General features: G+C 36.4%; 1 protein-coding gene across 1 annotated transcript; it reads left to right on the top strand.

Annotated features, from left to right (window-relative positions):
• The first annotated feature begins 792 nt into the window (after positions 1-792).
• On the top strand, positions 793-25,856 carry LONP2 (lon peptidase 2, peroxisomal). The gene is made up of 8 exons (XM_010717787.3): positions 793-954; positions 6,396-6,546; positions 7,516-7,642; positions 9,203-9,336; positions 15,307-15,449; positions 20,464-20,671; positions 21,950-22,140; positions 23,900-25,856. The coding sequence occupies exons 1-8, from the start codon at positions 832-834 to the stop codon at positions 24,119-24,121; spliced, it is 1,299 nt and encodes a 432-aa protein (XP_010716089.1). The 5' UTR covers positions 793-831; the 3' UTR covers positions 24,122-25,856.
• The last annotated feature ends 1,877 nt before the right edge of the window (positions 25,857-27,733 follow it).

Below are 27,733 nucleotides of genomic sequence, written 5' to 3'. Positions count from 1 at the left end.
TTGTTGTTGTTTTGAAATTACTCCCATGGTATTTTTTTTCATCATTTTAAATTTCATCCCGTTTGTTTTGCACTGTACGAAAGCAGAACCTATGATAAAGCCTGTTCTGTGTATGTGTTTTGGGAGGATCGTGAGATGGGTGCTTGTAGTTCAGCACTTCATGTAATTCAGCACTTCATGCATCTCTTTCTTCTGAGTGACTAGCATTTTATACTATTAATTACTGTATTTTGTTTAGTTGGGCTCAGGCAGAAGAAACTGTGATAAATGCAGAAGTTTTACCAGCATTGCTGAATAAAATCAGATGCCTTCTTGTACTCATCCAGTTCACATTTCATAATGTTTCAACATATTTGGACATATTACCTAACTCGTAACATGCTTGTGTGAGCTCTGTTGTGGGGACAAAAACCCATTATTGTTATTTATTATTAAACTGTTAGTATCAATAAAATTCCCAAATCTGCTTCTGCTTGTTCATACAATTCAAAGATACTTGTACTGGTTGGTGTGAAATGCCTGTAAGCCATTAAATTTCCATTTATTTAGATGCATATGTAGTTTGTCTTCCCAGACCAACTAGTGCACCATGGAACTTGAGTTTACACCCGCTGATATAATTGCTTGTCTTAGTTAGATGCATATTCCATATTTTTTATCTGCTAGATCTAGAAAGTTGTTTGAAAGTGGAAGAATTGTTAGAAGACTTCCTATTCTTGTATTTTCCCTTGAAAGGTTGTCTTTTGAATGCTTCTACTTTTTTTTCATGCATCTGACCCATATTTTTCCCATCATATATTTATTGCTCACAGGCGCACCTACGTTGGCAGCATGCCTGGCAGAATAATCAATGGACTGAAGACTGTTGGGGTTAATAATCCAGTGTTCCTTTTAGATGAAGTTGATAAACTGGGGAAGAGCTTGCAGGGAGATCCTGCAGCAGCCTTACTAGAGGTAAGAGCTATCAAATTACTAACATTTTTTATTTGTAACTAAAAAGAATTAATATACTGTATATTATATACTGAAGATTGTTCACATCTTACTGTCCTAGCACTGCTGAAGAGGAAAGGAAGGCATGTGAGAGGTAATAGTGTAGCAAGAGTCAGCTAAACTGAAACACTTAAGACTTTCCAGAGTAGACATAGCCCTAGTGCACTTAATGATTTTGGTATTGTGTACATTTAGAATTTCATTGTACTGATTTATTGTCTAAAACTTTTGTGTATTCTGTCTAACTGTAGTGGCTACCATCCCACCACTGAAAAACTTGAGCTGCTTCTGTGGTTCTTTACCGGTTTTGGTCAAAATCAGTTGGATTAGTAAAATACGTATCTACATTTTTAGGGCTTATTTTAGCTAAATGATACTGGGAGTAGTCCTGGAAGGATCTCAGTTTTCAGTAGCTGGGAGGTTATGGGAGGGGATGAAAGTAAGTAGTTCTAGTGATATTTGTGCACAGTGACATTTTAATGACTTTTTTACTGATAGTGCTTAATATAGTGCTTTGAGGATGAAGAGTACTACTTGCAGTTACATTTAGGTGTCATGCTCATCTGTGTGCTATATGGCTTTCTACAAATAAAACATCATTTGACATTCTATGGATGTCATTGTTTACTTCCTGCTAGATAGTACAAAGTTGCTATTTTGGCAAAGCCAGGTAGTTCTTTTAAATTCAGTGTCTGAACGGGTTAGGTTTGAGAGCTCTGCTTTTATCTTGGGATGTTAACGTGATCAAGCAGAGCTAGAAAATAATGTGGCTTAGCTTTTTCAGCTTTTAAAAATGAGAGTTATGGTTTTTTACCTGTCTATTTCTCAGGTGTGTGGTATACATTCCTAGAATGCAAAGAAAATAAGCAAGGGAGTCTAACAAATATTTAAATTTTCTTTGTATTTTTCTCTTATGAGATTTTATTTAATCTTGATCTTTGGTGTTAATGATAATGAAATCTGTATTTGCTCGTGGTTTTTTGTTGTTGTTGTTTTTGTTTTTTGTTTTTTTTTGGTCATTTCTCCTATAATCATTAAACTAAACTGACCTTACTCTGGTCGACACGCAGATAAAATTATTCCTGAAAGTCAAATTCTTTTAGCTTGCTGAATGTGGTTTGCAAGGCAGTCAGTCACTAATAAAGCAATGATTTGTGTTTCCTGGAAAAGAGAATAATTTTTTTTTTTGAAAGTGTTCTGGTTACAAATCCTGAACATTAACATTAATCTGTTAACATTGTTATTTCTATTCAAACTCTGTGTTGCTTTTTAAATTTATATTTCCTTCTTTGTCCAGCAGCAGGTAAATGATCATTTCTGTCCTTTTCTTGTCCTTTCAAACAAGTGAAAGCAAATTAAATGAATCTGTTTTTGAATTATTTGTATTTGAATCTTTTATTTTATTTTTTTCCCCAACTGCTGTGGGAGTACAATGTTTTCAACATTTTAAAGCCTTAATCTTAGTGCAGGTACACAACTCATCTTTTGCTGTGAATTATTCGAGCTGAGGCTCATCGGGTTCGCTTTCACCATCTGCTTGGGCTGCAGTCTTTATGTAGGTTATTGCTAATGGACCAAAGGTTGCATGTGGAGAAGTAATTGCTGTATTAACCATGTCCAGGCTGCTCTCATGTGAGTTCTGTATATCCCTCTACTGTTGTCTGAACATCCTGAGACAGGTGCTTACCTCTAAGAATGGAGAACTCACGCTTGAACATAACAGCTTAATTTTTATCTGCTTCTGGTCTTTTACGCTGTTGGAAAGTGTGTCTGGAATGCACAAAGATAACTGTTATGTAGGAAAACTAACAATAGTAAGGGATCACCTGGATGACACTCTTGTTTTTCAGATTTCTGTTTCTTGTTTGATAAGTGCTGTCATTATGTGTAAGTGGTATGTCCTTTCTTCTGTATTGTGCAGGTGTGTTTGGCACTGTCTACAGCACAGTGTAGTGTGGAGGGAGACTGTCATACTCTGTGAGCTTGGAAGCAAAGCTCAGTGTTCCAAAATTGCTGAATATGTGTTAAGGTGCTGCTGCAGAGTTGTTGCTTGAGCAAAGCAAAATGTCGTCTTATCCCTGGTTACTGTTCATCAACAAGGGAATGCTTTGGTCTAAATTTAGGTGACCTCAGTTTAAAATAGGAGAAAATAGAAATGGATTCAAGTACTTCATAGTGAGTATTTGTATGCAGGAAATTAGACCAGGAACATAGCCAGGCAATTAAATGTTCATGGAACTTCTGGATTTTGGGGTAATAAAATGCTGATATAGAGAAGTCTTTGTACATATGTGAGCTGTCAACCATAAATTAATCAAGATGTTTTGTTCACTGAATGCTCTTTTTGTACGTAATGTTTTTCAGTTAGTTGAGTATCTGAAAACTTTTGAACTTGAACTTTGGCATAGATACCTAGCTAAAGAACAGTTCTGTTTGGTTTGGAAAATCTGTGCTAAATGTGTGGGTCCTGTTTTATGTCTTACTCTAAGAAATGATTACTATAGGAATGAATTATTAGTCTGTAGAAACTAAAGCCCGTGCATGAAATATCAGATAATTCACATACATTCAGCTTGCTTTACCTTTATCAGCTAGCATTGTTTGTGCATGAATAGAATAGCATCACTATTTTATATGTAGTATAATGTTCTAACGAGCAGTCTAGCGCTTAGTAGAAGTTGTACGAATTTCTAGTTACAGACTACCAGGAGAAAGAGATAAATGTATTTATAACCATTAATAAAAAATTAATTTTTATTAATAATAAAAAACAAAACAAAACAAAAAAAACACTAAAATGCTTGAGTTAATAGACTAGAATTTTGTGGAAACACTGTGTTGCCAGTGCAAGCTAGATTAGGATTTGCTGTTCGGATCAGTTTTGAAAATTTTTTAAGAGTACACTTTGAATGGAAGACTAATGTTTGATATAGATCAGCTGTCTTTAAAGAAAGTTGTAGATATTCTGCTTGGATGCATTATATGTGATTGTGTCCCCCTGCATTTTAGGACTAGATCTTAGGACCAGTGGAGGTAAGAGGCAACTTCCTAAGCTCTATTAACACTACTGATGGAATCATTCATCTGTGCACTTGACTAGTCAGGAAACTTCATGGCCTATGCTTTTGTCAGTAAAGAAGGGAAAAAAGGATAGCAGCTGTCTGCTGGAGAGGGTAAGAAAAGAAGTTTTTCAGTGGCTTGTAGCCAGTGAACAATAATCCTCATAGAGTTACAGCCTCAGTGAGTTAGAGTTTAGGTATATGCTTCAGTATGTTTAAATATTTCAATATTAAAGAGGAAGTATGATTTGTATTTACTGTAGCCACAGTACATTTCCATATATTCATCTAAAATCTTTGTAGTGTTTCAAAATGAAAGCAGAAATTGTTCTACTTAAAAGAAGTTCTGCTTTGTTTTCAGTATGCTAGAAAAAAAATATTCAGAATTACTTTTATCCAACCTAGCTAAGAAATGTTCAAATTTGATTTTTTAAAATTAACAACACTGTTCTTGGCTATGATTCAAATTACTAAGACGTGCATTCATTTTGGTACGGGCAGATACATTATTTTGACAGCAGTGTGCTAATTCTGAGGAGATGCTAAGGTCCTATTATTTGTAACGTGAGAATTATTCATGTCAGTGTAACATTGATAATTGAATATGTGGGAAGAAAAAGCATGGTAATGCTTTAACAGGGGATGGAAAGAGGCTGGTACATAAATGGAAGTAAAGAACAATTTCTGGTTGCATGGGTGGGTGCGCAGTGATTGGGAACAGTCAGTGTGGATTTATACCAGGGCAACTGATTCCTGACTGACCAGATTGCTGTTTACAATGGAGAGATTACTGAATTTGTGGACAGAGGAAAAACAGTGAATGTAACTTACCTTGACATTAGCAGTACTTCTAGCAGTTTTGCCCCCAACATCCTTCTATGTAAATTGTAGTGTTACAGTGTGTTTGGGTGACAACTGATGACATGCATAATTGGGCTCAGACTGCAGTGGTTAATGGGTCCTATTCTGTCAGCATGCCTGTAATATATTGAGTGCCAGAGTACCACAGGCTGTACAGGAAGCAGTCCTGTTGTTGCTATTAACAGTAACCTCAAGGAGATGAGGGCATGCACTTGCATCACATTAGCAGATGTTGCCAAATTAAGGAGGGCCGGTCAATAGGCTTGAGGGTAGGGCTGCCATCCAGAGGGACCTAGACAGGCATGAAGTGGGGGCCAGCAGGAACCTGAAAAATTCAGCAAGGACAAGTGCAAAGCCCTGAGCTTGGAGAGGAGCAACTTTATGCAAGGATGCAAGCTGAGGACTGGCTGGCTCTGGGTAGCTCTGTTGTAAAGCTGGAGTCCTTGTTAACACCACAGTGAACGTGAGCCAACAGTGTACTCCAGCAGTTAAGATGGCAAACAGTATCAGGAGTTGTGTTAACAGGAGCATAGCCCATAAATCAAGGGATGGGATTATCCTCTTTACTTGGCAGTCGTTAGGCTGCATCTAGAATAGTGCGACACACTTTGAGTTTCTCAAAGCAAACAAGATATCAAGAGAATATGTCTAAGATTAATTTGGAAGCCTGTTGTTAATACATTAAATTATATCAGTTGTGAACAATATTAGTATAAGATGATCCTTTGAAAAAGAAATAGGAAGAAAACACTTTGCATTGAGAATACTTTCTCAGGTCTATTTGCAGTCAAATTTCTCTTTACCTCTGTATAAATTGGCCAGAAATGTTTGTCTCTGACAATATGAACTAAACATGGTGCATATTAAGGTTTCTGTTTTGTGACCTAGCCAAAATAGAAACTGATAATTTCATGTATGGAGGAAAACAGCAGAGAGAATTTTATTTTGTCCATTTGGTGAAGAAATGCAAACACTTTTTTTTTTTTTAAATAATTGTGCTATTCATGCAAGTACACTGATAATGAAAGGAAATGTTACATTCCAAAAGTATAAAGAGTGAAGATAGGTTGAATCTTGGATGTACAGTTAAGTTGCTCACAGTGACTTCAATCTCATAAAGAGGGGGGGTCCTGCACGGGACCTCTTCAGCCTTTGGCATTAGCTGCCTATCTAAAGTTAGGCTGTCTGCAGTGGCTAGAGATATTGCTGGCATTGTGTATTAGAAAAATTGGAAAGTTGTTAGGAAATTAAAAAAAAATAAAGATAAAAATAATAATGAAAAAAGCTGTTTGGTATGTGATGTGAAATCTAGTTTAAGGTAATCTGAATTTGGCAGAGTATAACGAAGCTTCAGTAATATTCATTGTGTATTTTGTAAGTGTAAAGTGAGGTTGACAGATCCAAGTAGAGTATTAACAAAATGCTTATACTTCATTTACTTCGAAGTGAACAACTGCATTAATTTTGTTAACTCCTGTTAAGGTCCTGGATCCGGAGCAAAACCACAGTTTCACTGATCACTACTTAAATGTAGCCTTTGATCTGTCTCAAGTCCTTTTTATAGCTACAGCCAATACTACAGCAACTATCCCACCTGCTCTGCTCGACAGGATGGAAGTCATTCAAGTTCCAGGTAATGCTGAAGTGTTGTCATTAAAGTGGCTATTGCAAGTCCTTAAACAATGTTTTACCTGGAATAAAAAGCATTTCCTTAAGCTTCCTAGGAAACTAGACTGATAGCTAAAATCATCAAAAGAGAGTATTTGCAATGCTTCCTTTACAGTCTCTGTCACTTATGAAGTAGCAGTATGAGAAGACAACTTACTGAACTAAACTGTTTTCTGGAATTAAGATTTCTAATTGGTGTGAAGTAATGTAGTAAACTGAGGACTGCATCTTTAGAGAAATGCAGGAGGTACGAGTTTGTGGCCTTACCTTTACAACCTGAACTGGGAGCCTGCCTTCTATATACAGTAGCTAGTTTTGTTTCTATAGCACTCACCAAGCCATGGGAAAACTGTGTTCCACTTTTTGTGCTGAAGACTATTTGTCCTGTTAGATTAAATAATGATTTGATAATATTCTGCACCTATCCCTTCCCTTTTCTTTTAGACTGCCTAGTGACTAAGATATAACTATCCAGGGTGACTACCACCACACCAGGCATCAAAACAACTTTTAGGATCACTGAAATAGTGATGAATGCTGTCTTTTTTTTTTGTATGCATGCATACATATGATGCCTAGTTTTGTAGACATATACAATATATGTTTAATGATTACCCTATCAGATTAGCTCTGTTTAGAGATGTAAAGAACTTGTGCATCCTGATGCCATGTACCTGAATTGAGAATTTCTTTAACAGGAGGAGTTATTTCTTGATATGTGTGCCCAGCAGCTTAGTAAGCTAGAACTACTGTGAATGTAAATGAGAATGTTTTTCTGATTCTTCTGAAGTCTTACTTTAGGGCTCCATGTCATTTTTGTTTTTGAGGTAATTTTAAGGTAACCTTTTAAATTCAGTCAGGTATGAAGTTGTAAGAAGTTTGACATTATAGTGTATAAGCAAACAGATTAGTACAAATATTCTTTTTTTTCTAGGATATACACAAGAAGAAAAAATTGAAATTGCTCACAGACACTTGATTCCTAAACAGCTTGAACAACATGGTCTTACTCCACAGCAGATACAGATTCCACAAGTAACCACTTTAGACATAATTACGAGGTAAACCCGTTACTCATCACTTGAAGTTTTCAGTAACTTATTTTTCTGGTAACTAGTAAATTTTGAAGTGATAATACAAAGCATTTTGTAAGATCTGTTCTCCTTAACAGGCTTGGAATTCCAAAAAATATTAATTTTTAGAATTGCTTTTTCTGTGCTCGTTTGGGTTCTGCTTTCTAAACTGAATCTTTCTTCCTCCCCCTTCTCTTGTTTTTGGTTCTCAATCAGTGGCTCCCAATCAGCTGTGTTGGCACCATTGATAAGGCAGTATAAATAAATAGAAACACTTGATGCTAATATTGCTTCAGTGTTCAGTATGTGCATCCGTGCTTTTGGCAACGGACAACTCTTTTTTCTTAAAGAATGGAGTTTTATTTCTGTCATCTTCATACAAAAAAAAAAAGAATTATCATTTTGTTTCTTGTGAATGATGGACCACATTTGTCTAAAATTGGAATTAGTTAAAATTAAAAATGCATTTTTGAAATAGCTTGTATTAATTAGAACTGCTGTGTTCGTTGAACACGTTAATCAGAACATTTTTTTGTACTTGGAAGTGACTTGGTTACAATGGAATAAGTGTATTGGTAATGAATGAAGTATTTTATGACCAAGAACAGAATTCTGGCATTTAGTAAGTGCTTCTGCCTGGCACATCTTTTTAATTCATAGGTTAAAAGAAAACATTCTTTTTCGATCAGTTCATGTAATGTCAATGATCAGTGTTTTGAATTTAAAAATGGGTAGGTTTCTCTGAAAGTAATGCCTCCTATTTATTTCCATGGAAACTACAACTGATACAAAGAGCACAATAACATTGTTTGATAGAGCAAATTCTCATCTACAGAGCACTATTTTTCAACATAATCACACTGTACTTTTTTGACAGCATTTGAACAAGGGCCTGCATGCTATGCTCATAACAATCTGTATCAGTGGACATGACATGCTGTCGCCACTGTTGAAACGTAGCATTGACCACCGTGCTGTGCTCACATCCACTGTTTGGTCTCTATAAACATTCAGCAAGTATCTGTGAATGACACTGGCTGCTATTTCTTCTGCATGGAGGAATTCAATGACACACCTTTGTTTCATCCACACCTCTACGTCAGATGCAGTTTTGTCAAACTGCCCCTCTGCTGCCATTTGTTGCACAGCAACCAAATGTAATGGAATTGGTGGGAAGGTTCAACCTCCGCTGCTGTACCACCGCCATCCACCTCTGACATCATGGGCCAACATAATAAAATAGAAGGCATTATTTTTGGAGCAGCAATCGTAATATCCCGTTGCAGTATTTTATGATTTGAGAAGAGCTCATTGTTTTCGAAGCATTGTGTAGCATTTCATTAAGGTTTGACTCCAAGTGTTGCTTATGTTTCCTTCCAACTCAGTAGTTTATCTTTCTTAATTTTATCAGCAAACAACAATTATTTTGATATTTGCATATGATAGCCCAAGATCTTACTGCCTTCTACATTTCATTTGGATGTGTTTTTAAAAAGAAAATGTGTTTAAATACAAACAAAATGTCACTTACAACTGTATCTACACTAGGTACACTAGAGAGGCAGGAGTCCGCTCTCTGGATCGAAAGCTGGGGGCTATTTGCAGGGCAGTGGCAGTGAAAGTGGCAGAAGGGCAGCATAAAGAAACAAAGCCTGATCGTTCTGAACTGGGTGAAGGAGAAGGTGTGTATCTTTTTTGTGTTTTACTAAAGAGGACTCTTCTAACATTGCAGGCTCTAGTTTGCTGATTTATCAACGTTTTCTCCTTTTTTATGCTTCTTTAAAGGCTTTATTTTCAAAAGCTTTGCAAATAGACTAAGATTCTTAGTGTGCACATTCAAGTAGTACTGAATTATGGCTTGGGACAAAAATGGAATAATTTCAGCCTGCCAGAGTGGTAACTGAGAAGGATAGTGAATCTGTTTGTTATCTTAGGTAGGCAGTTCTGATTTGTGTATTTCGTTATGCTTTTTTATGCAAATCTTTTACTTTAATTTTTCCTTTAATAAAAGGCTTAGCAGTGGCTTTAGTTAATGTGTTCCTCTGTGTGGTCTATCAACTCAAAACTCAGTCTGCTTGTTTTATTGTACTCTAAAGTAAGTGACTGCTTGGAGATCTTTGAAATTAGAAAGGTTTGGAGGCTTTTTTAATGTGTCTTTGACTGCAGCATATCCATCACTTGAGGACCATTCATTTAACTTAATAGTTAGAACAGAATCCTAAGAAATGATGCTTAGGGATCTTCAGTGATTAGAGTTTTAGCACTTTCTGTTTATTTATTCATTTGCTGTCTTGAAGAATAGGAAGCTTTGACGTTTCACTTAGCTCTGAACAGTGGAATTGATAATTTTGCACTTTAAAAGTAGTAGAATTTGTATTTGATCCAAGTGTGTAGTAATTCTTAGTCTCCTGGATTTTGTCATCTTCATTAAGTCTGTTCTCCAAATATACAGAAGACAGTGATGCATTATTCCCAGTGATCCAAAATTTTGTAAGCTTTGTTAGCAATTGCAGCAGTTCAAGGTAGATGAGGAGTGTGAAAGGACTAAATCTGTAGCTGACCTTATAAAAATGTGGCTATTTTTAAGAGTCAGAATAGTCTGGGATAGGGAAGACCTTGAGGATCATCAAGGCCAACCATTAACTTGACATGCTGAGTGCCACTGGTAAGCCATCTCCCTTAGTGCCATATTAGTCACAGTAAAATCTAGCAAGCAGGGTATTGGGTGATTTGTTCATTTTCTAAATATTGCTGTGAATCTGGTTGACGCTTTTGGACTAGAAGTAACTGCAAGTCTTTGTGCCGGAAGATATCAGAAAGCAAAAACTGCTGAATGGCTGCTTACTTTTGCTTGAGACATGAAATACTAACAAGACCTACTGGCTTGATGTTGCAAAAGATTCTACAAGTATGCCAATGTCAAAAAGCTTATGGTTTTTCCTGCAGCAAGAATAGTTCTCTGCTCGTTTACAGGAGGACAATTAAGGGGACTTGTAAGCTGCCTTATTTTATTGGAAAAGATAAGAAGTCTGAATGGTTACCCCTTACACTTCAGAGTAAAATCAAGGGCAGGAAATAGAACTGTACAACAGTATTGTTAATTACAAGAGCATTTGAAGAAGAGTCTTACCCTAGATGTCTGTTTATTTAGTCTTTCAGCTTTTTCTTGCCTTTTTCTCCTAACTTGTTATTTCGTTTCTGAAAATTAAGTCTTCTTTTATGTTGTTGAGTTTTCTAAGATGATCAGAATGTCTGTGGAAACTACCTGTAATAACAGAAGTTTGTATTTGGTCCACAAATCAATGGTTGCTTAAGTAGATACAGCTCAGTTTTCTCTGAAGGCTTAAGGAAGATAATCTTTCACATTAACAGTGGCTATGCATGAGTGAATGACTGTGCAGTTTAAATTGTCCCATCTACATGCTTATTTATTAATGCTTTCTGTTTCTACCTGTATGCTCTTCTTTTTGCTGAATATTTCTGAAGTCAGATTCTGAGTTTGTTGACACTTCCATGATGCTTGTAGTGGCTCCTGAACCAGGCTGCTGTGCCTTTAGGCTGTGGTAGCAATGCTCACTGGCAGCAGGCAAAATCAGTTATCTCAACTACTGCCACTGCTGTGATTTTGACCCGAGTTACATTTTTGAAGTATTTATTTGCACTGAAAGATAGCAAAATATGTTTAAAAGATCTAATATAATTGCTGAATAGAAGACCTATTATCATCCTGCTCTTCAAGTCTTTCAATAAAATAGAGGAAAAGTAGCTTCGGAGCACAGCTGATACTGTAAGATGAAACATTTTGCTATTAAAGCACAGAATGAAAAAGAGCTGCAGTAGATATTTTGATCCAGTAAGAGAAACATTTGCAATGTTAAAATTAGCACTGTGCTTGCAACTTAGGAGAGGTATTTACACTGTTAAATTTAGTATGGGACTTATCGAAGTTCAGCAAAAACAGCAATCTCAGTGCTCCAACAGAGGGCAAAACGCGAATGCTTTTGGTTGACACATGATTTGGAACAATTTCAAAAGAAATGATCTGTAGTTGTCTTTGTGTTTCTGGAATTGAAATTATCCATAAGAAAAAGCTGTGTCAATAAAACCAAAGTCCAAAGGAGAAGTGGACCTATAGTTAAACTGGAGTATTACAAAAACACATAAGAGAATGGTGTGGTCAACAAAATGCTTATTTTCTGCTAATGATGTGCTCATGCCCAATTGTAATTTAGCAAAATATGTCACCTGCTGAGAGTGTCTGAGAATGGGACACTCATTTAAAAACAAAACAAGAGCAACAACAAAACTCTTGTTTGACTTCCATTCAGTCTGGAAACAGCCAAGTATTTAAAACAAAATTTGAGAATAATCCCCAAACTCTCAATACTTGCAAGTTGATGCAAACAATGGGATTTATAACTTAAATTTCTTAATTTCTTTCTTTGATTGTATTGGATCTTTTTTTTTCTTTCTTGTTCTAGAGTGGACATTTTTGCTGTTGTGCACAGAGACAGTGAATTTTGATTTCATGTAGTTAAAGACTGGAAGAACCATTGGTCAAGTTGCTATGTAAACATCATTGTGAAAATTAATAGTTTAATTTTAAACTATTTCCTCGTTCATTTATTTTTATTTGTCTGTATAAAACATCATAATTCATTTTTGCTTTAAACATTTGTTAGTGGCTGATGTGGGATTGGGACTGCAGTTTATGCATTTGTATGTCATGGGTTTGAATACGAGTACACTACAAGCTCACCTTTGCTAAAGCGTATTTTGTGTGTGATTTGTAGGCTATCAGAGCAGTGATGTGCATATGAAGTTTATTCAGTTGAAAGCCTTCTGGCTTGTGGCTTTATAATAAAAGGTGAAAGTAACGAGATGCTAGAATCACAAAATTTCCATCATTATGTTGATTAAATCAGATCATTAACTTAAGTGGAGCAAGTGTTTCCAAGTCTTTGTAGACACGCGGCTTTTGACACTGTTTAGTAGTAAGCTCTAGGAGTGCAGGGTGCCTGCTGTGGCAGAGTTAATGCAAGGAGGTACACTGTCACTTTCCCAAACAGTGTGTCTGAAATACACTGGCAGCTTTGTCTTGCCTTTCTCACTCCTTTGACTCCTGGGCTTTATGACGAAGTTGGCAAGTGGAAGGCTTCAGTTTGCGTCAGTCATTGGATTTGTGTGGTAAGCTTCAGCAAAAGCAAATGGAGTCATCTTTCTGACCTCTCCAGAGAGGTCTTGTGTGCAGTAACATCATCCTTGTATACAGTGACACACACTATCTGCTATTTTACTGAAACTCTATCTCAGGTTTATGAGATGCTCCATTAGACTTTGATGCTAGAAGAAATTCTAAGTGACAAAAACATGTGAGACTTTCCTGTTTTAGAGCAGCTGCCTCGAAAGTACAGTGCAGCAGCTGAGTCCTAAGGTGTCTTATTGTGATAGAGTGGTTGAAATCCAGAATGAAAATATGTCTTTTAACTTCTACTGTGATACATGGTTGTTCCTCTGTGATCAATGGGAGCACGTATATGTCATCATTAATGAAAATCTTAATTGAGTCTTTATAGATTCTTCACAGTCATCACTTCAGTAAAGACGATGAAATCATATTTACAGATGCATACATAGAACAAAGTGGAAAAAGAACTAGCAGAAATAGGAAATAGTGTTGGTTAGATAGTAAAACCTTTTAAGTTCACTTTTGTTTTATAACGTGAACTGCTGTATCAAATGGCTTGGGTTTTGGAGTAGTACAGTTGAAATCTGAGTTGCAGGAATAGCATGCAGGGTTATGTTTCCTAGACTTGCTAGTATTTATGTATACAGAAATAGTTGTTCAACAAAAGTACAGAGACAAGCTGGAACAACAGGAGGGCCTTCTGACTAAGGCAGAGTTTACAGTAAAGGAATAGGATTTATGCATTGAGCAGTGAATTGTACAGTGGAATGATTAGTGGCTGTTGTATGATAACTATTAGATTTTAACGCTGCATGAAAGCTGAGTTAATATTTTAATAGTGATACTGATGTAGAATGTTTTCCTTGGTCCTGTATGGATGCATTAGTGAGAATTGCACTGTAACAAAATTAGCAGTAAGAAAACTTTTCTCATACATCAGGATTAATAAAAGTGTGGTTTGTATCTCATGAAGTGAGACATTTTCTCTTATACTGAATGTGACACAGTGCACCTCTTAATGTTATGTTAAATAGATCAGATCACCGGTTGGTGTTTTTCCACAACTGTTTGAAGTGCTGTAACTTCAGTTATTGTACATGCATTAATATGTGAAGGAAGACAATTTTTCACTGAAAGGGAAAAAAATTCTAGAAAGGAAGCAACTGTAGCCAATTTTCCAAAATGTGCTGCAGAAGGCTTTGGAGCTCAGTGCCTGGTTATGAAGGCTGTTGCTTAAAATGTGTCTTGATTTTGTATGTTTGGGATGGGATGAAGCATCCTCAGTACATGTATTTTACAATGCTTAAATGACAGCTTCAGGGAAGGGAGGCATTGCTGTAGAACTCTGCTACAAAACCTTAGAAACATCTGGACTGTTGAACTATTTTTCATTTCTCTGATAAATGTTTCACTAAAATATTGCTTGGGGCTCTCAAGAAAATAGCAGTGAGTCCTTTGCATCTGGCTCACATTCGATGGGAAGTCACTCCCTGCTTGCATTCTCCTTGTGTATGCAGTAATTTAAGTATATGTCAGTGTAGGCCTAATACAAATGATGTTTAAAACAATTTTGATACTTTCATGCTTATGTGTTCTTCATTACAGTTCATTTTTGTGCAGAAAACAAATTCTATCGAAAGCCAAAATTTTACCACTAAGGAAACAATTGTATAATCAACAACACAATCATACTTAAAATGGAGGCAGAAAAAAATATGCTTTTGAATCTGTAACTATTGCTGCAATTGTCTGGTCCATTCGTGTTGACCCTTGAGTATGCTGTATTCAAAAGGGTCAGGCCAACTGGGTTTTATAGCCCTTCCAGGGGCATGCATCACACCTATAGATATATCTGAAAACAATGACTATTCTGATATTTGGAGTTTGTTTTGCTGCTAGTGTCTTTTGTTCAAGACATATCAGAAATACCTCCTTCAACAAAATAGCAGAGCCATATTAAAGGATAGTATTTCAAGATAGATAGAAGCCACTGATGAAGGTAGTTATAGTGAAATTGTTTGGAGATTTTTCACTGAACAGAGGCAGTACACGCTGCGTGGTCAAGTAGGTGTTAAAAACTGGTTTTGTGAATTAAGATTTTACATAATGAAGCCATAGTAGTCAAAGAGACAAAAATCGAAGTGGAAAGCATAATGTGAGAGCATTGCTACCTATTGCTGCTATTTGACCTACTTAAAAATGTACTTGAGCAGGTGAATTGTACATCTGTCAGTGGTCTAGATTAAATATTATCCTCATAGAACTGTTAGGACAAGTTTAGCATAAGTAATTAAAATTTGATACTGTATTACCTTTAACTTGTCAAGAATTTTGTGAAAGATAACTTTAAGCTTATTTTCATGAGCTTTTCAGGTAATTCCTCTTGAGTGTTTTCCTGTCATAATTTCTTTAATTCCTCTGTCAAAGACTGTTACAAATCCTAAATGAGATTTCCTTCTCTTAGACTGCAAAGAACATGTCACAGAAGATGCAAAATCAGAATCCATCAGTGACACAGCTGACCTGGCTCTGCCACCTGAAATGCCAATTTTAATTGATTTCCATGCTTTAAAAGACATCCTGGGGCCACCCATGTATGAAATGGAGGTAACAACTTCATTCGTTTCTGTTTGACTATTGTTGTGTCTGTTTTCAGTAGTTGTCTATTTTATTGCTGTTGGCTGAATTTATACATTATTAACTTACTAATATGTGCATTAGAAATAGGACTGTGTTTCTTTGTGTACCACCGAATATTTTTTCACCTCAAGAATATGTATATATTTAATTCTGAGTACATAAATAACATAATGTCAGGACTTCCTGTTAACAAAGATGCCTCCCTGCAGCACTGCTTAAGAATGTGGTGGCATTTTTTCAGTTCATAACAACTTTGCTTTTGTTTGAGGGATGTTTTGTGGTCTTGGGAAATAAGCCAAAATGTAACTCAGGATTCTTGTCTCTGTAACAGCTGTGTTAAGGACTGTCCAACATACCTCCTTAATGCCTATCAGTGTTCTTGGGTATTAAAACCACTTCATTTTAGGCTGGATGTTTTCAAACATTCTTGTTAATGAAACTCTTATCTATTACAAATAATTTTAGGATCAGTCAGTCACCTCCAGCTTCCTAGTGCCTGCATTGTTCCTAGCTGGCCTATTACAGAATTCTTCCCCAGCTATATTTTATGGAAAAGGCCATTCATGAAATTAGTTACTTAAGCATTCTCCTTTCACTATTTACATTTCAATTATTCTCTGCTTTACTTTAGGCTCATGAACTTACAAGTGTAAGTAGTATATATAATACTGACAGCAGGCTGTTGCTGATGGAACACCATTTTTTTTTCTTTTGTTCTCCTGGAGAAAAGATTGGTAAACCAGTAAATTATGGAGAAAATAGCAGTGAAAGAAAAACTTTTAACAAATGTCCAACTTCTGACGACTTACTGTGGTGATTCATCCCTCTCTCCTAAATGAGAGAACCAGACACCAATGGGATGTGGAGGACAAAGAGGGGACAAGGTGGTAGCAGTAGTAGCAGAAGATGACTGATTGCTGAGGAATGCGCCAGTTTTTTAGTTCTGAAGTTTTCAGACATAAAGATTTTTTGTTCTTGTTGAAGAGATTCTTAATGAAGAGGCAGAATTGAGGAAACAAGTTAGAAAGTTGCTACTGAGAGTTTTAGATGATGATGATGGTAGAAGTGGAAGTTAGGGGGAATTGGGAGCTAGGAAGATCAGGTCCTCAAGAGACCATTACTTTATGACTCCCTTGTCTGAGTTTTTTCATGTTGGCCATTTGTGTTCTGATCTTATTTTTTTGAAGAGATTGCTTTTTAGGCAGATGACCTCATAAGCAACTTTTGTTAATTCTTTTCAACTCTCAGAAGCTGCTGTGCCCAACAAAATCACATAGGGCAGTGTGATTTTAGCTGAGATGGTAGTGTGGATATACCTCAGCTTCATTTGGAATGGCTGTAGCCATCAAACTGTTTGTAAGACTCCTATGGACATTTTTAATACTCTGCATTACTACTTGTCTTCTAGAAACTTACTGAAAAAAGCACAGGTTTTATTTTGTTTTGGTTTTTTGTTTGTTGTACAGAAAAGTAACTTTCTGTCTGAATTTTCACTTACGATGGATGTTACATACTTTGGACACCTGGTCTTTAGAGCTAAAATACTGCAGGATTATTTGGTTTTTTAATGCTCAAAATATAGATGCACATAAAGCTGCTAGAAAAAGTTGCTCTTAATATTCAAGTCTATATTATGAATTCCACTGATTCCACAGTGCTTATTATTTTTGTTAAAGGTGCCTAAAAATTAAATGTTGCTCATCTGTGCAAAAGTTTTGGTCACTCACAATTCTATTCCCAGTCAAAAGTAGAATTAATTCAAATAAATATGAACTTAACACACATTTTAAAAAATGAGTTGGTAGGCCCAGAAGTACGCGTGACTTTCTTTCGATGTGCTGACTAGTTCTGAACTTGCCCTGGAGCCAATTATTTGTTTCTATGTGATAGTGCAGCTGAGTTGGCAATTTTCTGCTCTTTTGTTCTCTTTCTGCAGGAATAAGTTGTTCAAGTAGCGTTTCTAAGGTGTGCTTCTTACCTCTGAATATGCAAATGTGTGAGTGCTGGAGTTTCTTTTTGCATGCACGGTTGCCATGAACGTGCTTATAAGCATGTCAGCCTGTTTAAGCTGAAGAAAGACCTGACTGAAGGTTTTGACTTTGATATCAGAAGTTTTTTAAATGATTCCATATTTAGTAGGCAAATTAAGTAGTGCTTAAGTAGAACTGGGCGAATCCACACAGCATCAATTCCCTGAGCAGTTTGGGATTAATTTTCATGTACTATTTACTGCATGCAGTAAAGAGGATATCTTCTTCCATACACATGCTTTTGCTCAGTGTAAATTGTTTGGATAGCCACATAATTCCAGTGTTAATGAATTTTCCCAACTAATCCATAATTCCTTTGAATTTCACGTGGTCTTAAGATCCTTTCAGATCAGCGTAGCTCCCGTGTTGGTGGTGCATCTTAGATCAACTGCTGCTGTTTTTTCAGGTGCACTGTCTGCAGCATGCCTTTCTTTCTTCACAGAGCTTTTAAAGCTTCACGTTTGACCCTGTTTTGTCATTTGTGATTAGCTGAAATAAAAATACAGTGGAGGCAATCCTCCTGTCAGTACTTTGATGAGACTGAGCAAACAGAACAGAAAATACGATATGACTTAATTGATCTGTGGTCCTTCAGGGGATACCTTTAAATGAATGACTCGTCTTTTACCTGTTCAGAATTTGGTGTATTTTCTGCAGAGGTCTCCCAGCAGAAAGGCATGACAGATTACTCAGCTCGTACTTGTAGAATTAATTCATTTATCACAAATAAATAATTGTATGTGTCACCCTACAGAAAAAATGTTGAAATAAATCACTAAGGCTTTGGAAAAATAATTTTGACAACAAATGAAAGTGTAAGAGACTTAATGAAACATCTCAGCACAGTGTGCATCTGGAGGAAGAGGCTTGTGATATATCCAGCATTTTTATAGTGCTCTCTTTTGCCTTGGAATTTAGGTTTTTTTGTTGTTCTATCATCTTCTGAGCACAACTGTGTGTTTGTAAGTCAGCCATTTTTTAATATTTGTCTTTTTTTGGCTGATAACCAGAGGTAGCAGCTATAGGGTGAAGTTGTTCACTCTTGCTGTGCAAAAGTAGCCACTTTCTAATTATGAAAAAAGAAACTGATCATTAAGAATTTTGTAGCTATTGTGATTATATTTTATGATTATAATTTTGCGATGGGACATGTTTCAGACTAATACTGAAATGTTAATGTCTGGCTTCTGTTAGAAGGAATGTTCTCATTTTGATAATCACATGGAAAGCTATATTGTTTGTTTAGGTAAGCTGGTGCTGTTGTTGGTCTTGAAACAAAACAAAATGCACAACAACTTCAGGCCTGGGTACTACTTTGTGACTTTGTTTCTCCTGGGCCTGGAGGGAGATATTTTAGTAGGAGACTACAGTGGTTAATACTGTCTTAGAAGCTCACAAATCCAAGTATTTCTAATACAGGCATTTCAGAGCAGAGCCATATGGCTTTCTGCCTCCAGCTAGTTAAGGTGCATTTCAGTACAGGTGCCTTTCACTGAGAGAACTCCCATAACTAGGCAGCCTTCCCACAGCCATCATCGTCCTAAAGAGGCTTCTATACAGATTTCTGTGATCTTGCAGTGGAGCTAATGGTTAAGAGAAGTCAGCACTGTGCATAACAAGTTTTGCATTTTTGGTGTCTGTACAATGTCTGATTGGTTTACCCTCTGCTGACTCTTGGAAGGAGACAAACAATGAAAGTATTTAAATTATGGGAAGTTGTACAGTGCAGAATGAATTGGTGCTAGAGGGGAAAAAAACATTCTGTTGCTCTGGAGTATTATAAAATGGAATGTTGAATGTTCTTAGAAGGAACAAAGGTAGTTTGAGAAGTTTTAATGTGGACTTCAGAGTTGTCATACTTTTATTATGGTTCTGCTGTGATGCTCCATTCACTTGTTCTTTATCCAATAAATGAAACAATTCTTGAAATTTTCTCAACAGTTTAATGAAGAATTCATCCATTTCAGAAGTGAATCAAATTAACTTTCAATTCTGCGTTTCAGTCACAGACTAAAATATTTTAAAATGGGCCTATTGCTTTACTTTACAAAGGCATACTTGTCTTTTGCTATGCTCACAGCCTGACATTAGAACTTTATCTGGTTTCTTTTCTGGCTTGTAAAGTAGCTCAGAACATGCAAAAGAGCTGTATGGTCTTTCATAGGAGCTTCTTCAACTTACTGTAGCACAGGATAAGAACTTTCTATATATTCTAAAAGTCTTTCACGGAATGGAAAAAAAAAACCCACAAAACTAGAACACTCACGGAAAACATCTTGCCTCTCTTTCCTTCTACTCAACACGAGAGACTGGGATTCAGACCCTCCCATTGCTCTCATCAGTATCTGGGCAGAGTTTTAGATAAGTAGATCAAAGCCCTGCATGGAGCAAAGAGTTTGCTGACTACTAGTAATAACTAATGGAGGCAGTCAGGTTTCCCATCCTACATCTAACCTGAACACTCAGTTATTTCAGATTGCATGAATCACTGTGCTGTCTGACAGTACTTCAGGCAATGATATCACCTTTGAAATGGCCCAAATGATAGGTAGTGTTTGGGCTAAAAACTGGCTTTTTCATGTAAGTAACAAGAGTCTGGATAAATACAATTTAATCCATCTGCTGGAGGTGTGTAGCAGTCGGTCAGTATTGACTAAATACTTAAGAGTCCTGTGAAGTGAAAAGAAAGATTCTCATTGAACCATTGGCAGTGGGGAAGGTTTGGAGAGCAGTTTGCCATTGCCGGAAAGTAAGGAGCCACACATGGGTACGATTGCTGTAATTTGCGTTTACATGTAGGCAGTATTACTGCTGTATTAAGAAAAGAAGAGAGATCAGCCCTAAACCTTTCTATTATACTCAGTACAGTCATTTTGAAGGCAACTATCAAACTGTTTTTACTATAGTTTTGTTGCAGCTGTTTCTTACGTTGTTTCCTGCGATTCTTTCAGGTATCAGAACGCTTAAGTCAGCCAGGAGTAGCCATAGGCCTGGCTTGGACTCCGCTGGGAGGCGAGATCATGTTTGTGGAAGCAAGCCGAATGGATGGGGAAGGCCAGCTCACTTTGACTGGTCAGCTGGGAGATGTCATGAAGGAATCAGCGCATCTTGCAATCAGCTGGTTGCGCAGCAATGCAAAGAGATACCAGCTCACTAATGGTAGGTTGGGGAAAATGACAAAGACCGCATGAATGTATTGCATCACAGATATTGACCTCTCACTGCATGGATGCACATTTAGGAAGCATTGATATTGCATAGAAATTAAATGTCCTATCGCTTGGTATGTTCCAGTAATTAAATAGAAGGAAGCATTGCTAAATAACAGCGGAAGTTACCATACTTGTTACAGAAGTACTTTGTACTGCCTTAACAGAGAAAGGGTTTTCCAGCAATCAGTGCCATACAGAAGTTGAAATCAGCCCTAGAGGTCTCTGATGACTCTTTTTCTGATTTCTGCTCAGTTGCGGTTTTAATGGCCCTGTGAACAGGTGCAGCCTAGGCAGAGAGTGAGTTGTCATTGCAGATTCTTTCAGCCAGGTCAATCCCTTCCTGCACCAACATGGATGGCTGTGGACTCCGTGCCAGTATCCTTCTATGGGTTGTGACAAGCACTGCCTTCTACTCATTTTTACATGCAGCCTTTCCAGCAGTAGTTTCGTAATGTGGATACAGGTATTCAGGGCTGTAGTTTTCCTCTAAATCTAGGCTAAGGTTTCTGCCAAAAGTAGTTTTATATGTCTGCTTTTATATTTCGAGAATATTGAACTGAAGTGAAATAGGATCCAAATAACTTGTTTCAACCTCCAAAGAGTACTGTGTAGTTTGATCATCAGCTGATTAGCCAAATAATAGCTAAATAATTTTCTGGCATCTGTCAGCCATCTGTCCCTATTTACAGAAGCTTAAATAGCTTTAAAAAAAACTAAATAAATAGGTGTGTGAAATGCTGCTGGTGTAAACTTGAGAGGTAAACATAACATACAGTTAGGTCTTGAAGGTGAAGTAAGGTGAAAAGATGTAAATGAGAAATCTACATTATTATATTGATTAATACTGCTTTTTTTTTAAGAGTGATACTTCTGTGGTATTTTCACTGAAATCTGACATTTATAGTTTAGGACCTAAAACTAAAAATTGTATGTAGGAATTCCTTGGTCTTTACAGTAATCTCTACTCTGAATTTCAAAACACATGCAAATGCTGAGCTGATGAGTTACCTTGTTATGATTTATATTCTGATGTACGAAAGCTTGTGGGATTCTCTCCCCCCTGCACCAAAGCTAAGCAATACAGTGGTTTTACAACACACTTGGAAAAAAGAAATAAAAAAATAATGCTAAGACTTGTAGTTCTCCAGTGGCCTTTTAAAAAAAAGACTGGGAACAAAATGGGTTTAGATTTTTCACATTCAAACCATTCTTTTTTTTCTTTAAGCTTCTGGAAGTTTTGATCTCCTTGACAACACTGACATCCATCTGCACTTCCCAGCTGGAGCTGTCACAAAAGACGGACCATCTGCTGGTGTTACCATAGTAACCTGCCTTGCTTCCCTCTTCAGTGGGCGGCTGGTGTGCTCAGATGTAGCCATGACAGGAGAAATTACACTAAGAGGCCTTGTTCTTCCAGTAAGTATTGTTTGGAAAAGAGCTACGTTGCATTAATTCTCCATATTCTAGGTATAAACTCTGTTTTTAGCCATTTTCAAAAGCATAGTCTTACTGGATCATCCCTTAGCAGCAGTCTAATCCCTTCTGGTGCAGCTGTAAGAGGCTGGTAGAAGACAGCCTAGGTTAGTACTGAACTCTTGTGTGCCTGTTTTGCATTCAATGTTACAAATGGCCTTGATGCAGTTTTCAGGAAGCACATGTTATTGATATGTCTAGTTAGAAAAGAACCCTAGAAATCCCAAAATTCAAGATAGTAATAGTTCCAAGATGCATATATTGCTGTTTCTAAATATGCTTCCTCAGTACTATTATTACAAGATTATCTTCAGTTGAACTGAAAAGCTGTTTCTTGGAGTTCTCACAGTATTTTCGTATTAATTATTCTTGAAATTTTCTCTATACATGTAGATATTTGGACTCTTCTTAAATGTTGCTCCTTATATAGAATTCAGCTGAATGATATTCCTATAAACCTTCTTCAAAGGCAGAAGGGCAGTTTTCAAGGACACACAATTTTAGTTTTACATATCACGTGGAGACCGGTATAATTAATTAAAGCAGGTAAGAGTTCTCATCCCATACCATATGCAGGACAAAGGAAGGATGAGGTTGGAAACAGTATTTTGTTTCATGCAGTAGAGAGCAAAGCATAGATAACATCATTAAAATATGTTTCAGAGTTCTTAAAAGAGGATCACTGACATAGCATTCTGGCAGCAGTTAGACTGACAAGATTGCTGCTGTTCAGGGCTCTGGTGATAATTAAGCAACTGCATTAACTCTGCTACAGTGCTCGTTTGCTTAGCATTTCAAATAAATTGTTTTTATCACACCAATGACTGTATTTGCCTGTTGTTTGAAGTGAGGAAATATCTGTACTTTTTTTTTAATAAATCCTTACTGTATAAAGGTTGTTTAAAATCATTAGTAATTTTCATATTACTTCACCTGCTACATCTACTGCCTGAAAGAAAGCAATGTGGTAAGAAATAAGTAGCATTGCCCTGCCTAAACTGATTGCCATGAGTATTTCTGGTTCTCGATTACCTTCTTTTATAGAAGCCTGTTGCTGTGTTACAGTACAAGGCGTTCCTTTCCTCTAAAGCAACACAGAGCTATGAGTTTCTTCTGTAAGATGGTCTTAAAATAGGATTTGAAAAAAGTGCAAGAGGAAGAAGCTACAGCTGTGACTAAAAGAGAAGCTAATTTTAAAACTGTCTTTGTGTGTCATCACAAACATAGATACAGGTAGCTTGCTGAAGTGATGCCTACTTTTCTAGAACAAAAACATCCTTGTAATTTTGGGGCATTTTCTTTTGTTCAAGTCAATTTTATATAGGATTGGAAGACTTTCCTCCCTAAACCTAATGGTTTGAAATTGAAAGAAAATTGTTACGGGCAACTTTCTTTAGAAAAAGTACATGCATTCCTGGATTTTTTAATCTAGGGGTCTTTTCTTCTGTTATTATCTGTAACGAAGCATGCTGTAGCATATTATATTTGGAAGTAGGTCCCTTCCAACCCAAACCATCCCTTGGTAAGCATATAGCAAGCTAACAATACTGTTGCATTCTTAATTACTTTACTAAATTATTGGGGGAGGGAGATGCTCATTAAAATTTAACTCCTGGTGTGATTTCCAGATTTGGTACAATTATTACTTTATGAGATTAGAGTCATAGTTTTTTCTTACAAATATATTTCTTTTCCTTATTAGGTTGGAGGAATTAAAGACAAAGTGCTGGCAGCGCACCGAGCTGGACTGAAGAGAATTATCATTCCTCAAAGAAATGAAAAAGATCTTGAAGAAATTGCATTGAATGTACGGCAAGATTTGACTTTTGTTATGGCAAGCTGTCTGGATGAAGTTCTTAATGCAGCTTTTGACGGAGGATTTTCAGTTAAGCCCAGAGTTGAGCGTTTGAATAGTAAACTTTAAGTAGACAGGCTGAGATTACTTCTATATCAAATTTTAATAGAGAATAGTAACTATCAACTAGAAATATATATCTAATGTAAGTATAAATATGAGCTTATAGTTTAAAATTCAGTGTAAATGCAATCAAAATAAAAATACTGCTTTAGCAGTTAACAACCCAAACCCATATTTGCTGGGTATGCTGCCTTTTACTATTACCAGCAAAGAATCTTGAAAAAATATTTTTTCCTGATAGTGAGATTCAAGCATGAGTAACCTAATGCTATTGAGAAACAATTCCTTACCTTATCTGGTGTGTAGTTATATCAGTGTCAACAGCTAATGACATCTGCAAAGAGTTCAGGCCCACAGCCAGGGAATAGTACGCAATTTGTGTAGTCAGAGAACACAAATTGCAGCAAACACAGCACAGAACAGCAAGAGGGGTAATAATGGGGATGTTAACCAAAAGCAAAGTGATTTGGTGCACAGGTGTTTTCTTTTTAGGAAGTAACATTGAGGCAGTCTGTTAAGGAAGGCTGGCATCAGAAAAATCAAGATTTTGGAATTTGTTAGGAAATGCATAGAAGATTTAAGGATAACAGAAGCAATAGTTCTAGTTTGTAGCAATGTTAACGTAGGCATCATTTTTTCAAATGTAATTACAGGAATGCACTCATTTTTGCCTAGGAAGGGTAATAATGCATTAAGTTCACGTGTGCAAGGTTGTACTTACAGCCCTGGAAGTAGGTGGCACGTACTCAGAAGACTTATAGAAAAGACTGAGCCTGGTAACATCTGGGAGGGGCAAAGTACTCCTCCTTAATTCTTATGTGATACAAAACTAGGAACACTGCTGATTCTAGGATACTTAAAGTTCAGACTCTAAATACTACATCCATTTAAACAATACCAATAAAACTACTGGATAATTATATTTTATTAGGTAGTGCACACTAATAATGTAAGATTTGAGAAAGTGTTAATATCCCCTCTGAGTCAGTAGCTTTGTCTCTTCAATGTTTCAACACAGGAATTTAACTTTATGGAATCTACAATTCTTGAGTTTTTCATTGTTTTGTATGAGGGTAAGCCACAAGAGAAAACCTAGTCTCTAGTATTCTGTTCTTGCTCGTTAATTCTGAAACAACTGAAATATCCTTATGAAAATGCAAGTTGTATCAGTGACAGAAGAATCCTTTGTTTGGCTTTAATTTCGATTGATAAAAAGAAAGCTGATTTACCTGGAATATAACGGTAATTATATTAATAAATTTAGTGGGTATTTTTTCACTAGGTTATAAAAACTTTCACAGAAGACTTAATCTAATAAAATGATTAAAAAAAAAACAAACACTTTTTGCGTTACTATTTTAAGAATTACACACTTCAGTTATTCAGTTATATATTACCTAAGTTCCACAGAGACAACAGTCTCTATTTTTCTGCCTTAAAAATTACTTGAACGCAACAAGTGTGAAATAACTTGACAATCAATAAAACAGCAGAAAGGAATGGTAACTAGTATGCTGCTTTGCCTCTAATCAGGACTAGTAAGGGGAAAATATATTCTTTACTCAATACAGATCAAACGAGTCCTGCACTACTTAGCACTAGTAAGAGAACAGACGTGCAGTCTGTTTATACAGGTAGAAGAACTGCATTTTTTTTTTTTGAAAGATAGCAAATACTTTTTTTTTTTAATAATAAGCTTCTACAGCAACTTCAGAAGAACAAGGAATTGCTCTGAGGAAAAGATAAGCAATGAGTTTCTGCCACACTGCTCCAACTCATGTCTTGTCCACATGGACTTTAGCTAAAAGGTGAGAGCTACTTACAGCTTTTCAGTTTCCCACTTCAGAGCTGACTTAATTGTGTTACTTTGATGATTTTTTTTTAAATTCAAATAGACGTATTATCTATTATAACAGATACTGTAGTTAAATGTTTTTGGCTTTTGCTGAGTACTCTTGAGTATAGCCATCTGTGCAGCAGCAAGCCAAAATAATAAAGATCTTTTAAAGTAAAGTAATTTCAATACACTAGAGGCTATCCTGCGTTGCAACTGACAGTTAAATAGACGTGGTGATAAAGATGAGTGTGTCTTGAGGCTATATTGTAAAATAACTAACTTTATCCAAAGCTAAGAAGCAGCACTGGTATCTCCTTTCCTCTGTCCACAGTCCACACTGTAAATTGCTACAGATAAAACTGTCTCGCTAATGCAATTCATGCTTTTAATCACAGTAGCTTTGAAAACAGACTGCTTAATACAATGGCATAGGTAGCTATACAAAACAGTTAATCTGCTTAATCTATTTCAGTTTTAAAGCAATACTGCAAACGTGAACTAATGAGAAATACCAAATATTAACATCCATATTTATCAAACATTTTCCTTTTAAGGCTTTCTTTTTTTTCTCTGAAGGCAATGAAAAACAACAGAGGTAGTACTAGGGGACAAATGCAAGATCTACTGCATTTCATTTAATCAAGACAAATGTGAGTACTATTTCTCCATACAGCAAAGTACTTTCTAAAGTAGCTAATGCTAAAACACTGCCAGGCTTTAATACACCATTTATTTTAGGTAAGGTAGTAAACTGTACAGATTTTTACGATGTTTTCATTTTTCATATATAACAGAGCATGGTTTTATTTACCAGATCCTCAAACTACTAAGAGGAAAGATCCACTGACTTATGCTTCCACTACTTCTGAGGATCTAGGCCTAAGTATAATTTGTTTAATCATTCCATCTGATAATGGACATCAATTTTTTATACAGGTTGCTTTTTGTGTTTTAAACCAAATGGAACACTAGTTTACAGGAAGTCAGTACACATTATTTTTGCTATAGCATTTGTCATCTGTAAAGCATGACTGAAGAAGTCTGACCGTTACAAACACAATTTTTACTCCCCTTCAGAAGTATATACTTGATTTCCAGCCTAATAAAAATCACCGTAGAACAGTGCAAGAAGGCTCGAAGTTCTTTTGGGCAACACAACACGAGTACAAGCAGCAGCAATCTCGCTAACTCATGCACTTACACAGCCCTGTGATGCTCAAGTTGCAAGTACCAGACTGCTCAGGGTGACCCTAGCAGCCTCTTAGCTAGATTTCCTTTCAAAACCTGAGCTCAAAAGCAGATAATGAGCACATGACCTTCATCCAAGCCAGCCAATGGGGGGAAATGGGTCCATGCCTATAAAAATAATTTGCATATTTAACCAAGTTTCTGTCAGTAGACCAAAAGACAAAACTCAGATACATGTAGGCACACCTAATCAGGTGAGTACTGAATTCTGAAGACTGCACACAATTTGTTGTGTACTTGTAAGGAAATGTTAGACTGAAGGATTACCTTCTTCTGAAACATTTATGTATTGCCACAGGATACCCATACATCTTGTACATTAAATCTGTGCACAATTCCAACAGCCTAAACTAACCTAATAAGTAAAACTTTCCTTCATTATATGACACCAACTGCTTCTGTATTATTTTATGAATCCAACTTCCAACTTGGTAGGCTTTATGTTCCTTACCTGCAGAATTACTTACCTCATCATGCATCAAAATAATATGAACAAGAGTTGTCTTAATAGATCTATTTCTGATAAGAAAGTT

This window comes from Meleagris gallopavo, chromosome 13 (assembly GCF_000146605.3).
Source record: "Meleagris gallopavo isolate NT-WF06-2002-E0010 breed Aviagen turkey brand Nicholas breeding stock chromosome 13, Turkey_5.1, whole genome shotgun sequence".
Lineage (NCBI taxonomy): Eukaryota > Metazoa > Chordata > Aves > Galliformes > Phasianidae > Meleagris > Meleagris gallopavo.
Note: the sequence above shows the minus strand (reverse complement) of the source record. Positions and strands in the feature narration are given on the sequence as shown.

Bases quoted from the DNA above. Each gene is read 5' to 3' on its own strand.
- LONP2 (XM_010717787.3), top strand. From the start codon at position 832: ATGCCTGGCAGAATAATCAATGGACTGAAGACTGTTGGGGTTAATAAT. The intron at 7,643-9,202 runs GTAAACCCGTTA...TATCTACACTAG, and splicing joins ACTTTAGACATAATTACGAG to GTACACTAGAGAGGCAGGAG. The intron at 15,450-20,463 runs GTAACAACTTCA...CGATTCTTTCAG, and splicing joins CACCCATGTATGAAATGGAG to GTATCAGAACGCTTAAGTCA.